Below are 16,698 nucleotides of genomic sequence, written 5' to 3'. Positions count from 1 at the left end.
AATGAAGTATCTGACGGAGACACAGCGAAACCATGTGGTTGTGGTTGTAAAGGTGGGAATTGGTTCATTGAATCACTGTTGAAGGTGAGAAAAGACAAGCAAATTACAACGTGTTTCACACCAGTCTGGATTTGATTTTTATGCATTTAAAATTTATTTTAAATGTGTGGTGTATGGCTCTTTCTATATGCCGACGAATATATATAAATATATAATACTTAAAAAGATTATTTTGCACAACTGCTGTGGGTTACAACTTACAACTCGAGGTATACGTTGCCGTAGTTGTTAGAGATTGGAGAGGGAATTTGGTGTTTGTCAATGTGAAAAAAAGGTCGACAATGTAGAAAAGGTTGACAATGTAGAAAAGGTCGACACCAAGATAGTTATTAGAGATTGGAGAAGGCTTTGGTGTTTGCTAATTTACAAAAAGGTCGACACCATGGTGTAGTTGTTAGAGGTTGGATTATTGGTGGCCGCTTCGTGGTTGATCTTTACTCTATATGACGCTTAATAAATGTCTTCTATTTTAGTGGTTGATTTTAATTCTATTCTCTTTTTCGTAAGTAGGAGCATGTTGTCTTTATTGCAGTCCGTGGACTCCGTACCCCCAAGGCTCACTCTCTGTGCCAAAATTAGTCTGACCAAGCTTTACATTGTGGTTCCGAAAATCTCTCCCACCTACTTATTGTGTGTACAGTTAGGAGAATTTGGGAGTCTGAATCATTATCACTAAATTTTTTTTTTTTTTTTGGATTGAAAATACTGAAAACTTTATTAAATCAAGAAGAGTAAGTTACATCTTGAATCAAAGCTTGGTTAAGGAAACAAGGCTCCTCTTCTAATCAAACTGAAAAATTATCTATGCCTGAAGCATATTTAACTAATAACTGAGCTGACTTATTGTCTTGCCGACGGACATATGAAAAAATAATCTGTTGAAACTCTTGAGAAGCTAACAAAGAACTAGAAATAATGGTTATTACTTGAATTTTATATAATGGTTATTTTATTTTTAAAAAAATATATGAATAATTTGTATTTTAATTTTTTTTAAAGTCAAATTTTATTAAGAATTCTGATTTAATGATTTTCTAGTAAGTAGGTGAATCTTAAGATTTTTGTTACTCATAAAATGATTATTATAACAATTTTATTTTTATGCCATATAGTAACCATTATGCATCTAAAACTTTGAAGTTTAACCTCAAAGCCATAGATTTTTTTTATTCTGTATAAAAAAAAACCTCAAAACCATAACAATTTATTAAGTTTAGTATATAATTATTTCCAAGTGTTGTTACTTATACACTCATTTTATGAAAAAAAAATAACAATTACATAAAAATTTGAACTCTTAACACTTTTCAATGGTAACATTTTCATTGAAGTAAGAAATAGTTTTGACGGGGGACAAGGTGGAATTGCCCTTGGCTCCACCGTTCCACCCTTGAATGTACAAAGTATTGCCTAATTTTTTTTTAAAAAAAAAATACTAAGTATTCGATTAGATTGCGTTTCTCCATGTTGCGTTTGCGTTTTTCTTTTTCTTTTTATTTTTTATTGAGACTTGCGTTTCACGTGAGACATGATACTGTCAGTGGGTCCCGTGCACTATGCACAGGACTCACTACCTCTTTGACTAGCAAATATTTCACAAGTGCAATTGCCCGTGGCTCCACCGTTCCACCCTTGAATGTACAAAGTATTGCCTAATTTTTTTAAAAAAAAAATACTAAGTATGCGTTTGGATTGTGTTTCTTAGGGGTGTCCATGGGTCGGTTCGGGTCGGGTTTGTGCCCAACCCGTGACCGACCCGACCAAGTCGGGTTCTAGATTTTCAGACCCGCCGCCGACCAATTAGAAAATCGGATCGGATCGGATCGGACGGTTCTTGCCTGAAAGTGGTCGGGTCTCGGTCGGGGTTGATTATTTGCAAACGACGAGAATCCAGCCAAGAAAATATGAAAAACGCAGAATCCAACGAGAAAAATTTTGAAAAACGCAGAGTCCGACGAAATTTCTTTTGAAAAACGTTAGAAATTCGGCCAGATCTCGCCAGATCTTGGCCATTTTCGGCAAGATCTTGGCTAGATCTAGCTTAAATCTTCCCAAAAAATCTCAAAACTCGCCGGATCTACCCAAAAAAATCTCAAAACTCGCTGGGAAAATGATGGGCCAGTCGGATCGGGTTTCACAAATTTAAGAGGAGGAGATCCGATCTCCGACCCGTTGATCTCGGATTTTGGAGAATCAAAACCATCGCCGACCGTCGGAGCAGTCGATTCGGTCGGCAGCGGGTCGGGTTCGGTCGGCAGCATCGGGTGGGTCGGTTCCTGCGGGTCTTTGGACAACCCTAGCGTTTCTCCATGCTGCGTTTGCGTTTTCCTTTTTATTTTCATTTTTTATTGAGACCCGCGTTTCACGTGGGACACAGTACTGTTAGTGGGTCCTGTGCACTGTGCACGGGACCCACTACCTCTTTGACCAGCAAATATTTCACAGGTGCAATTGCCCTTGGCTCCACCGTTCCACCATTGAACGTACAAAGTATTGCCTAATTTTTTAAAAAAAAATACTAAGTATGCGTTTGGATTGCGTTTCTCCATGCTGCGTTTGCGTTTTCCTTTTTATTTTTATTTTTTATTAAGACCCGCGTTTCACGTGAGACACAGTACTGTCAGTGGGTCCCGTGCATTGTGCACGAGGCCCACTACCTCTTTGACCAGCAAATATTTCACAGGTGCAATTGCCCTTGGCTCCATCGTTCCACCCTTGAATGTACAAAGTATTGCTTTTTTTTTTTTTAAATACTAAGTATGCGTTTGGATTGTGTTTCTCCATGCTATGTTTGTGTTTTCCTTTTTATTTTTATTTTTTATTGAGACTCGCATTTCACATGGGACACAGTACTATCAGTGGGTCCTGTGCACTATGCATGGGATCCACTACCTCTTTGACCAGAAAATATTTCACAGGAATGTGTCTGTCAGTAGGTCCTGTGCACTATTCACGAGACCTACAAACCTTTTTTTTCAACAATTTTTTCATTAAAAATGGGTCCCACGGTACTATTCACACATTTAAAAATTATTTTGTTACAGTGTTTTTAGTTTTCAACAAAATAAACAGTATTTAAATATACCCTAAGTATTTTAACACACACACGTAAAGAGGGGAAAAGTATTGCCCAATTTGTAAAGTGGGGAGAAGTATTGCCCAATTTGTTAACGTTGTCAAGTTAACAAATTGTGCAATAGTCCGGTTTCTCCAAAAAATAAAAATAAAAATTGTGCAATACATTTGAAAAAATGTTAGGAGTGCACATTTCAATGATATTACATCAATTGCATTAATTATTATCAATCATTAATCAATGCTAGGGTACAATTTTTAAAATTAATGCAATTGATGTAATATAATTTTCATATGGTTTTTCTTTTTGACAGTTCATATGGTTTTAATATACACGGGTCATTTATTAAATTTTTATTGGAATTAGGAAAAAAATATGGCCTTACAAAAAGAGAATAGAAATACTCTCTCCTCCCTCACCCAATAATTAATGTCTTCTATTTTCGATTATTCCTAAATGAATAATCAAAACCTAAATAATTAACACCCCTCACAAAAATCATACAACTTATAGATTTATTTTTTATAATAATTCAAATTTAGTTATTTTAGGACCACAACTTTTTTTTTTAAGAAAAAAGACCACAACTTTTACTATACTATTTTTCGCAACTATTTTATATGACGAATTATGATTGACTATTTATCATTTTTATATAAACTTACTGTTATCTCTCCATCACTTATACTTGGATAAAAGTTGGTAGTCTTAGAATTTTAAATTTTTTATTCCAAACTGAACTATATGGTCCTCAAAAAAAGACAAAAACATTAAAAATTACATAAGTAGCTTGCGAACTTTTGGAAGGATATGGCGGCTGAAAATAAAATAAGGACATCAAATATGCGCTCTTTCTAGTGCAATTTCCTCTCTTTCTAAAGCATCTTCCAATTTGAGCTGAAAAAATCCCCGGAAAATGTAAAGAAGGATCCACGCTTTCCAAGCGGCAATTGATGCTGATCTGATCCACTCTTTCTAAGTCTCTAGTCAACGATTTTTAGTACAAAACCACACTAAAACAATTGGAAAATGTGATATTTTATGTTATATAAAGTTATAAGTAAAAATGACCATATATCACTATTTAGTAAAATATTTAGCAATATATTATTATTTGTAAAATATTTAACAATCTACCATATTTTTTAAACTCAGGTTTGTGAAATTTGAGTTTGTCGTATAACTCGAGTTCTTTGAAAAAACAACCTTCAAATTTGTCATGCTATTTTTTAATTATTTCACAAATAATAGTAAATCCATACATATTTTGCCAAACAATAATAAGTTAATAATTCTCCATTTTGGCCAAAGTTATAAACATACATATAAAAAGGACTTAAAGAGATGACCTAAAAGGAAGTCATTCTTTCATCAAAAAAGAAAAAGAAAAAGGAAGTCATTCTTTTTTCTTGGTGACATTGGAAAATTAAATGAATGAAAGAGACAGCCTAGTGGGAAGTCATTTTTTTTAGTGACACTTGAACATTAACGAATGTCTGCTTTCTTAGTATTTTCTTGGTAATTGCCCTGTGCCTGCACCCCAACTCCACCAATTGACGGGTCAATGATATTATCCGTTCTCTTTTTGACCATTAAAATATACATTCTATTGTGCATTACTACAAACTTGATTCTCATATAATATATATTACAAATTTTATTATATAAATAAATAATAAAATTGTAAACTAATGGGTTACGGATAAAGTGATGGCAATTACGTTCATTGTCATGCTATATTGATAAAAATTATAATACCTTTAATAGTTTTTATTATATATAATATATATATATATATATATATATATATATATATATATATATATATTTGAAACCGAACCAATAAGTCTATTATTTAACTCGCATAGAATCAAATACAAAAAGTTTATGAATGTTTGGCGGAATAGACTCCATCCATACTAATAACAAGAAAAAAATCTTACTCTCTTAACTAAAGCATATATAACTACATTATCTCATACGTAAATATGAGAGAGAAAAATTATGAGGAGAATTGATTAAAGGGTTATGCTAATGGTTAATAATCTATTTTATAAAAATTTTGACACTACTTTTATAAGAAATGAAAAAAGCTGTCAAAATATTAATTATTTTTTTTTCTTTTTCCATAAAAATTTTATTTAAATAAATTATTAACTATTACTCTAAGAGTATTTGTTAGCGTTCCCCTTGATTAAAAACAGAGTGTCTTTGATAGAGGTAGCCAGGAGAAGGGTGAGACATATCACCAAATCGAACATTAATGACAACCTCAGAATTGCCCTAAAAAATAGAGCATTAAATAAACGAGGTTAGGAGTCCAAGATCAATGTATTTTCTTTAATGGTCCGTTTGGATTGAGGAAGAGGGAGGGGGAGTAGAGTAGAGTAGATTTAACACAAAATTAGCTTATTTTTAGTCAATTCTACTCTACTCCCCTTTACTCCCCTCCTTCCCCCCTCCATCCAAATAGGTCATAAGTTATTTCAATGGTATTGTCCTAGTTTATAATTAATGCTTTCAATCTTGTTTTGAAGGGCGCAGCTTCTGTCTAGTGCCTTCATTGCACTGAACCCGCTACGATCATGACATATGTTTATTTTTGAATTAGGTTAGTAGGTACACTTAACTAATTAAGACTCAATTCATATCATTTTAATAAATATATAAACAATGTTCTGACCATAATCTTTTCTTTAAGTAACGTTAGTGTACGATTTAATTATAGATTAGGTTCGTAAATGACAGAAAGATGTTTGGTAGCCATGAAGTACTGCGCTGGATCAATTTCCAGTGTCCACTGGGCACTGGGCTCGGAAGCTGTAGACTCCATAAAATCTTATTAAATACTAGCTAGGATGCTGCCGTCCAAGTAATACTTAATTCTATTAACATTAATTCGTGTGCCGTCCAAGTAATACCTAATTCTATTAACATTAATTCATGTGTGCGAACGCATGAAATAGAATTCAAGGGTATTTCTTGAGTGTTAAATTGTTAATGCTCTTTTAAAATAATTAATTAATCATATTGATGACATGATCCCTAAGTGTTTTCTACCATTAGATTTGAGCAAAAATCAATAATTAAAAAAAAATTGTGTAATTCTTGTAAAATTGCACTATACATAACTTAAATCCATACTTTTAATCCTAAAAAAAAAAACACCATTATTGAGCCCATCTTTTATATACATACTAGCATGTAACTCATGTAAACACATTGATGCATTTAAAATTAAACACAATTTTTATTATAAAAATAGAAATGATTAGTCAAATGACTCAAATTATTTAAAAAAGAAAAAGCATGTAACACATGCATAGATACATGTAAAATTAAATACAATTTTTATCATAAAAGTATAAACAATTAGTCAAATTATTTTAAAAAAAAGTAAACACAATTAGTTACATATTAAAATTCTTACCCAAATTTAATAGTAATTATGATTATTTTTTTTCTTCTAATTTTTAATAAGATAGAATGTGTGGTCATCTTTGTTATGTGGTGATTTTTATAGAGAATATATGATTAGTTTTTTTTTTAAAATTATAGTTCATTAATATTAGATTCTTAGTATTTTGTTTTCATTAACTCACTTGACATAAAGATTAAAAAAAATTAAGTCGACACATGACATAAACTTAAGTGGATAAGTATGATGTGATCTCCACATAAATTTATACACATGACATAAAATTATATACTAATTTCAAATTCTAATTGAACTTTTTCTAAACTTTGCTTATATATACACCTCCTATTATATACTATTAATTCATAAACATCTTTTATACATAATTTTGAAATAAAAAAATTAAAAATTTTATAAATGAAATAGTTATTGATATTTGATCATATTGAAATTTTGTAAGTATAGAGCAATTAAGAAGAAAATGTAATGTAATTAGGAATTTGTCAAAATTCACAACTAATAAAGAAAAAACTGTTAAATGGTGTAACAATTTTAAAGTTACATTAAATGTAATTTACCCAACATTTGATTCAAGTTATTCTTTATGTAACTTGAATCCAACTTGTGTTCAATTTATAATTTGTCCCTATCTGCAACCAAGAAAGCAACTACTCAACTACTAGTCAAGTGATCTTTTGATTTTTTCTTTAACTCCTGTTTCTTTGGATTGGAAATTTTTATATTAAAAAAGAAGTAAATTTTGGTTATTAGGTTTGGGAAAGTTTTGGGCTTTTTTAGTAAAAAATGTGGTCTTTAATATTTGATTTTCGTCTAATCGTGAATTACTTTTTATTGATTGGCTGTTAACAAAGAGGATAAAAAGATAGGAGCAAATAATTATCTAAAATCCATGTTTTCATTGTTTTGTGATTTTTTCAATTGAGTGTGGACAAAATTTGAGTTGAAGACCATTTTTTTTTATTATATACTTTAGCTAAAATGAGATTGTGTAAAATGATGTGATATTTAATTGATTTCTCATTGTTAATCTAGTTGCGAGGAAAGTGCAGGGAAATGGTGTAAAAAGATAGGAAAATCTATATTTCCATTGTTTTCTGAGTGTGGGACAACTTTGAGTTGTGGCATCTGATTTTTGACTCTATGCTATGATTATTGTGAGAATGTGTAATGATTTGATCTTGAACTTCTTTCTCACTATTTGGTTGCTAAGAAAGTGAAGGGAAATTAATGAAAAGAAAGATTGAGTAATTTTATTCAGAATATTATATTATATTATATTTGAGTGAATTTTTAGCTAATGTGGCTGTTGAGTTGGAATTTCTCTTAAATGTGATGCATTAGTGCTTAGTGGTCCCACGAGCAAACGAGGAACATCATGTTCCTCTTCGTGGTCCCATGAGGTTCCTTCTTCGCAGGACAGTCAAGAAAGCTTAAATGCTAAAATGTCACCGTATAGATAGATAAGGGTATGTATATATAAGCTATAAGAAAATTGTGTTCTGAGTTTAAAATGAGTGTTTGTAAAAATAAAAGTTATTAGAGTTTGTGGTTGCATTTAAAAACACTCTTTTAAACTCTCGAAACGCCTAACCAAATGGACTCATAACTTGAGAACTATGAGATAGTTCAATCGAGAAATTGCATATACCACACTTACAGGTAAAGCCCTTATTTATACTGAACTAGTGTTCATGAATGTCCCCTGTTTTCTCTAGTGATTTCACCCCTATCAAATCAAATTCTCTCATGCCCATCAATCGTTAGGCAAAGTTAGTGAATATCTCATTATTGCAAAATAGTTTTCTAGCGTATTCAACACCAGTTTTTTTCTTTCTCTTTTTAATATTTATTTTTTACGGTAATGCATGAATTACTTTCTGTTAGCCAATTTGACTCTCTTAGTAAATGTTTTATAACAAAATTTAGGTATAATACCTTAAATACTGTTTCTTAGATTTTCTTCTTAACATTCAACTATATGGTTACTGATGGGACTGACGAAGTTAAACATAGACGAGGTGGTCTTACGGACAAACCTGACCAGTTATCTGCGTCATCAGAGGAAGAGTTAATATCATTAAATGATGCCAATAAAGCCTCAACCGTTACAAGACCACCTGGACGAACCGATGGAAAGGCATTAACGTCCATTACTCCCCTAAAGACGTTATCAGAAGAATCATTAATACCCCAACGGGTATAATCCCCAAGGGTATATAAAAGCCCTCACAACACCAAAACAAGGTACAGAGACAGGATCACAACCTGAACTAATTTTATTCTTGATATTTCAATTACTATCTTCTTTCATACTGACTTTATCATCGGAGGCGTTGTGGCAGGCACCACACCGGTGACCACTTGAATAAGTTATTGCTCCCGTAGGGTTGTCAGAGTACTGCCAGGAGCCATCTGGACGAGTCCCAGCAAACCGACAAGATACTGCTTCATCAGTTTGGCGCCGTTTGTGGGAACGACTTTCTCATACAACAAGAACGTGCTTCCTACCAGCTCCAGATGGAATCCAACCAGGACTCAGCGGCCTTGGCACAGCAAGTCCGAAATCTTGCAGCCACCGTCGAAGAACTTACCAGACAGAATCAAGAGATGAGACAGAGGTTACAGCAAGAAGAGAACCGGTCAAGAGCTGTCCAAGAGGACGAAGGGGATAGCCATGGAAGAAGTGACCGACGGAGAACGGTAACTCCAGAGGAGCAGCATTCTGACATCCTCCAAGAGATGAGGAAAGAGATGGATGAATTAAGAAACGCCATCAAAGAAAAGACCGATTGAAGCCTGGATAAAATGGTCAAAGCGACAGACTCCCCTTTTACCATGGCAGTCCTAGAATGACCAGTACCAGCGAAATTTCGGCTGCCTCAGCTTGAGCCTTTTGACGGGCTTAAAGATCCCCAAGATCACCTTAACACCTTCAAGACAACCTTAGGCCTTCAACAGCCCCCTGATGAGATCATGTGTCGTTCTTTCCCCACTACGCTGAAGGGAGCTGGACGAGAGTGGTTCACGAGATTGCCCACTTCGTCCATCGACAACTTTGAGTAGTTAAGTAATGCTTTCCTACGCCATTTTGTCGAGGGACAACGCCCCAAGAGACCAGCGGATCACCTACTCACTATTAAGCAAGGAGAGAGGGAGACTTTGCGGTCGTACGTAAAATGCTTCACTCGAGAGACCCTAGAGGTGGACGACGCGGACGATAAGGTCCAGCTGACAACATTTAAAGCAGGGCTTAAGTGCAGGGAATTCGTCGTCTCGTTAGCAAAAAATCCGCCCCGGACAATGGCAGAGATGCTATTGAAAGCTTAAAAGTACATGAATGCTGAGGACGCACTGGCGGCCATCGTAGACGAGGAAAAGCCAAAGAAGGATGGAAGGAAGGAAGACGAACGCAGGGGACAAAAGAGGGAGCGCCCAAGCCACCGAGGAGGTGACATTGACAGACGAAAAGATGAGAAAGCTCCACGACCGGTAAAATTCACACCTCTAATTATGCCTGTTGACAAGATTTTGACACAGATCCAGGACCAACACCACCTAAAATGGCCGAGGCCCTTACACTCGTCACCAAGCGTGCGTGACAAAAGCAAATACTGCCGATTCCACAAGGATCACGGCCATCACACGGAGGATTGCCGAGACCTGAAAGGACAAATAGAAGAATTGATATGAAAAGGAAAGCTTCAGAAGTACGTAAAAAAGGGGGACTACAGCAGGTTCAGGGAGGGCGACATGAGCCAACGCGAAACCTCGCCCAAGAATGAGATTCGTCCATCCCAACCACAAGATGTGATCGGGGAGATAAGCACAATAGCAGGAGGACCTTTCATGGGGGGATCATACAAGTCCCTCAAGAAAGCATGCCAGAGGCAAGTAAACAGTGTCCATATGGAACCCCTATTGAAGCAAAGACGGATGAACCAGGATATATTCTTCAGCGAAGAGGACGCAAGGGGAGTCAGGCAGCCCCATAACGACCCTTTAGTGATAGCACTTACAATTGAAGGGTTCAACACTAAGAGGATCCTCGTCGACAACGGTAGCTCTGCAGACATCATGTACCTATCGGCCTTCCAACAGTTGAAACTAGGTCCTGGTAGATTGCGTCCGTTTGAGTCCCCCCTCGTCAGCTTTAGCGGTGACAAAGTATATCCCAAGGGCATTGTGACACTAAAAGTCACAATTGGCGCCTACCCGAAGCAGCAGACCCGTCATCTGGACTTCTTAGTGGTAGATTGCCTCTCTTCGTACAATGTGATCATTGGGAGACCCACGCTCAACTGGTGGAAAGCAGTAACTTCCACCTACTGCCTAAAGATAAAATTCCCAACCGAAGACGAAATCGACGAGGTAAAAGGAGACCAAGTTTTGGCCAGAGAATGCTACCAAGCCGTGTTGGCTGCAGGAGAAAACCACACATGGACGATCGAGGGAGAAAAAGAAGACAACATGGAAGCCCTGGAAACGGTGGAACTCGTCGAGGGGGAAAACTCAAAAGTGATGAGGATAGGTACAACCATAAGCCCCGAGATGAGGAATGAACTCGTCCGTTTCCTTAATGGAAATTTGGACATATTTGCATGAAGTCACGAAGATATGCCAGGTATACCATGCCAGGTAATCCAGCACGAGTTGAAAACAGATCCCGAGAAAAAACCCGTCCAGCAGAAACGACGGGTCTTTGCCCCCGAACGAAACCAAGCAATCACGAAAGAAGTCAACAGATTGTTGCAAGCAGACTTCATCCGAGAAGTTTACTATCCCGAATGGCTGGCCAACATCGTGCTAGTGAAGAAAGCAAATGGAAAGTGGAGAATGTGCGTGGACTTCACAGACCTGAACAAGGCCTGCCCGAAAGATAGTTTTCCCCTGCCGAGGATAGATCAGTTGGTAGACTCTACGGCTGGACATAAATTACTAACATTCATGGATGCATTTTTAGGTTACAACTAGATAAAGATGGATAAGGAAGATTAGGAAAAAACTGCTTTCATCACAAGCCAAGGACTCTACTGCTATAAGGTAATGCCCTTCGGACTGAAGAACGCAGGAGCAACGTACCAAAGACTGGTAAACAAGATGTTCAGCAAGCAAATTGGGAGAAATATGGAGGTATATGTGGACGATATGCTCCTTAAGAGCAAAGAAGAGTTGACTCACCTGGACAACCTGGGAGAGACATTCAACACCCTCCGAAAATACCAGATGAAGCTCAATCCTAGTAAGTGTGTGTTTAGGGTAGTTTCAGGAAAGTTCTTAGGGTTTATGGTATCCCAAAGAGGGATAGAAGCAAATCCAGAGAAGGTGCAAGCAATACTCAACATGGCATCACCCAAGACCGTCAAGGAAGTCCAAAAGCTCACAGGAAGGATAGTTGCACTCAATAGGTTCGTCTCTAAAGCGACGGACAAATGTCTCCCATATTTCAAAACATTGAAGCAAGCTTTCGCCTGGACCGATGAATGTGAGGCAGCCTTTCAAGAGCTCAAGCGTTACCTCGGTAGCCCGCCCATCTTGAGTCCCTCAAAAGCAGGGGAAAGCCTTTATTTATACCGGCAAGATCAACACGGCCGTCGTTGCGGCCTTAATTAGAGAGAAAGATAAGAAGTAGCCCCGCTTACTATGTCACTAAGCCTTCCAAGGAGCAAGAGGCCAGTATCCCAGATCGAGAAGATCGTTTTCGCCTCTAATAGTGGCTTCACGAAAGCTACGACCATACTTCGAAGCACATCCTATCCTTGTAATGACGACCAACCTATCCGAAAATCCATGAACAAGCCCCGAAGCAATGGGGAGAATGGTCCAATGGGTACCAATTGAACTCACCGCCTCGACATCGAATACCATCCCGTAACGACAATCAAGGCGCAAGCTCTGGCAGACTTCATAGCCGAATTCACCCTTCCAGAAGATGACGACGACAAAAAAGAGGTGGAATGGTGGACGATTCAGACTGAGGGATCGTCAACCCAAAAGAGGGGAGGAGTAGGGGTCATTATAAACACCCCCGATGGAGAAAAACTCCAATATGGAGTCCAATTAAAATTCCCGACAACCAACAACGAGGCTGAGTACGAAGGCATACTGACGGGACTGAGACTTGGTAAAGCCCTCGGGATTAAGAACCTGCTTATTCAGAGTGACTCGAAGCTGGCAATAGGGCAGATCCGGGAAGAGTATGAGGCGAAAGAAGAGAGGATGCAGAAGTACCTCAAGCTGATTAAATATTTTGCCTGTGGGTTCAATAAGTTGGATTTTGTTCGGATCCCGAGAAACCAGAATGCGGCGGCAGACGAGGTCGCCAAAATGGCCTCGTCCGACGAAGAACCAACGAACAGTGAAATTCTAATGGAGATTCAGAAACACCCCAGCATCGAGGAAGTCCCAGTATTCTCCGTCCAGAACATAGGTGGTTGGATGGAACCGATCGTCTTATATCTCTAAGACGGGCATCTCTCTCGTGACTCAGCGGAAGCCAGGAAGATTAAAGCAAGAGCGGCTAGGTTTACAATTTTGAACGATACCTTATACAAAAGAGGGTTTTCCCTGCCTTATCTGAAGTGCCTCGACGAGGAAGAAGCCAAGTATGTCCTTCACGAAATCCATGAAGGGATTTGTAAAGACCACGCCGGGCCTAGATCCCTGGTAAGCAAAGTTGTTCGCATAGGATATTTCTGGCCAACCATGCAGGCAGACGCCACGGAGCTCATCAAGAGGTGCGACAAGTGCCAGAGGTTCGGGAATGTCCAGAGGTTGCCAGTAGAAAAGATGACGACGATTACCTCCCCGTGGCTGTTCGCAGAATGGGGGATTGATATCGTCGGCTCATTACCCTAAGGAAGAGGACAGGTAAGGTTCTTGCTCGTCACTATCGATTACTTCACTAAATGGGTCGAAGCAGAAGCAATGGCAATGATCACAGAAGCAAGAATCCGTAGCTTCGTGTAGAGAAATATAGTTTGCAGGTTCGGGATTCCACGAGCAATTATTTCAGATAATGGCCGATGGGCTCGACAACAGGATCTCGTGGACTTCGCTGCCGGGCTAGGCATCAAGAATAAATTCTCGTCACTGACACCCGCAACAAACGGATAAACGTAAGTAACTAATCGAACCCCGCCAGATCGTCAAAGCCCGGCTAGATGAAGCTAAGGGCGCATGGCCGGAAGAATTGCCCAATGTCTGTGGGCCTACGTAACGACGCAAGAACCCCAACGGAGAGACGCCTTCGTGCTCACTTATGGCACCGAAGCCGTAATTCCCGTCGAGGTAGGTATGGCCAAGATCAGGCGAGAAGTGTTCCATGAGGAGGACAACGACGACCAACTTCGAATCAATCTAGATTGCTTAGACGAAGTAAGGGATAAGGCCTCGGACGTGACGAAGAAGTACCAACAGAAGATGAATGAATACTATAACAAAAGGGTCAAGCTCAGAAGACTAGGAATTGGTGACCTCGTCCTACGCAAGGTGACTACTGCAACTAAAAACTCCGCCCACGGGAAGCTCGGTCCCACGTGGGAAGGACCTTATAGGGTCGTGCACTACTCCCGGCAGGGTAGCTATCATTTGGAGACCCTAGACGGACAAAAACTCTCGCGACCCTGGAACATAGAACACTTGAAGAAGTACCACCAACAGATGTAAATCAAGAGTGTACTGATTCCTCAAAATTAAATGAAATAATGGTTCAAATAATGTGTTCATACAGGTACCGTCAATAGAAAGTACTGGAGACCCGCTACAAAAAAAAAATTTCGTCTAAGTAATAAGATTCTGCATAGACGGATGTACATTACTGACGAAGACAAAAACAAAATTTTTTTTGCCTAAGTAATAAGATTCCGCAGAGACGAATGTACGTTACTGACGAAGGCAAAAACAAAAAAATTTCGTCTAAGTAATAAGATTCCGCATAGACGGATGTACATTATTGACGAAGACAAAAACAAAGAAAGATGGATGTACATTATTGACGAAGACAAAAACAAAGAAAGACGGATGTACATTATTGACGAAGACAAAAACAAAGAATTTTTTGCCTAAGTAATAAGATTCCGTAGAGACGGATGTACGTTACTGACGAAGGCAAAAACAAAAAAATTTTGTCTAAGTAATAAGATTCCGCATAGACGGATGTACATTACTGACGAAGACAAAAACAAAAAATTTTTGCCTAAGTAATAAGATTCCGCATAGACGGATGTACGTTACTGACGAAGGCAAAAACAAAAAAAAACAAAAAATTTCTAAGTAATAAGATTCCGCATAGACGGATGTACATTACTGGCGAAGAATAAAACAAAAAGGACGCCTAAGTACAGAAGAAGGCTTAAGTAATAATGTTCCCACTAAATGAACATACATTACTGACGGATACAAAAAAAAATTTTGACATACAGGAGAACATGTGAAAGTAGATACGATATTATAGAAGCCTAAAAACCAAAGGCCATTGTTTGTACAAAAAAAAAAAGAAACCCATAAACACTGGGCTAAAAATACACATGGAAACTTTTAAAAAGTTCTGGAAATTAAGCCTTAAAACATATCAGGCAAAAAAAAAAAAAAAGGAGATAATTTTTGCTGGTCAAGAACAGGTTCAAATGTCCGGGTCGACATCGTCCTCAGCTGGGACTTCAAGAGCAGGAGCTTCGACAATTGGAACATCAACAGCAGGAAGGTCTCCAGGAGCGTCAGCAGCCGCGGCTTGAGCAGCTTCGTCAGCCGAGATTTCCCTGTCTACTTCCTCCATGTCCAACGTCTCCAGGTCAATCCCAGAAGGGTGCTTCGAGGCAAGACTCCTTAAAAGCTCGAACCCTTTGAAGTACCACCGAAGAGCACGAGTTGTACTCCTTCGTCTGCTGGAAACCTTCGATAGCTCTGGAGGCGACGACCTTGATCTTTTCCTTCGCAGCTGCCAGCTCCCCGTCTTTTTCAAGCACAAGCTGCTGCTCTACCTTTAGTTCGTCACTTAGCTTCTTGGCTTCCTCCCTGGCTTGTTGAACGTCCTCCATCGAAGCAATTAGCTCCCTCTTCAGCTTTGAATTCTCCATTTCCAAGACCTTGATCCGGGAAAGCGAAGACTCAACCTTAACCTCCTGAGCAAGATACTCAGACGAAAGGTGAACAGTCTCCCCCAGCACCTAAAAAAAAAAAAATGCATGTTAGTATATACACGACGACATTTAACTCAAAACACACCAACGTAAAGAACAGACATATATGTAGTCACTTAAAACGATCAGGTTACCTGGACGAGCCTCTGGAGATGACGACTCATCAACTCACTTGTGGGCATACCCGAGAACACCTTCAGGTCCTCTGCGGTCACGACACCACGAGCCCGGTCCATTGCCAACTTCTCGTCATCCCAAATGGTCGACGAAGAAGTAGCCTCCTTCCCCCTCTCCACTGTACAAGGCCTCTTCGAAGCAGGGGTCGGGATCTCCTCTATCGAAGTAGCCAGCGAGGCCGTCCTCGTAGTGTCGGCACCAGAAATCACGGGGGTAGACGAAGTAATCGGTGTGATGGAGGAAACTTTCCCTTTCACCCGAACCACTTTCTTCCCAATGTTGGACAGAGGTTCGTCCTTCTTGGATCGCATCCTCTTGTACATACCCTTATTGAATTTAGTCGTCATCTCTGCGAAAGAAGAAAGTATTGTGAAGGAACAAAGCGATTAAATACGAATATGGATTTGACGAACCCAAATACTTACTCTTCTTCCCTTCAATATCGAGACTCCAGAGGACGAAGGGAGATGGATCGGGGCCTAAGTTGTAAAAAGCGAGCGTCCTGGGATCTACCAAGTCGTCCCAGTTTTCGATAGACTGAGAATACACAATGGCTGCCTCGACACGCTCCTTGTACCTGCTTTTTAGTTTTGGTCTCCTTTCGACTGCAAAAAAAAAAAGAAGAGATTAGCAATGATAACATCGGATTCGACAAGAAAAGGAAAGGAAAGGATACTGACGCACCTAAAGTCGGGGTTCCCCACCGACGAAGCAATCGGGGGATATCTCCCCAATCCTGGTTAGAGGGGGTCTCAAAGTCGTCCCCTGACACAAACGCAAATCTGGACTTCCAGTATCTGAAGGACGAA

At 38.7% G+C, this 16,698-nt stretch overlaps 1 protein-coding gene across 1 annotated transcript; it reads left to right on the top strand.

The window, feature by feature from the left end:
• Nucleotides 1-13,751: 13,751 nt before the first annotated feature.
• Nucleotides 13,752-14,240, top strand: LOC142620059 (uncharacterized). Its single transcript, XM_075793495.1, has one exon. The coding sequence runs from the start codon at nt 13,752-13,754 to the stop codon at nt 14,238-14,240; it is 489 nt and encodes a 162-aa protein (XP_075649610.1).
• The last annotated feature ends 2,458 nt before the right edge of the window (nt 14,241-16,698 follow it).

This window comes from Castanea sativa, chromosome 12, assembly GCF_040712315.1.
Source record: "Castanea sativa cultivar Marrone di Chiusa Pesio chromosome 12, ASM4071231v1".
Classification (NCBI taxonomy): domain Eukaryota; kingdom Viridiplantae; phylum Streptophyta; class Magnoliopsida; order Fagales; family Fagaceae; genus Castanea; species Castanea sativa.
Note: the sequence above shows the minus strand (reverse complement) of the source record. Positions and strands in the feature narration are given on the sequence as shown.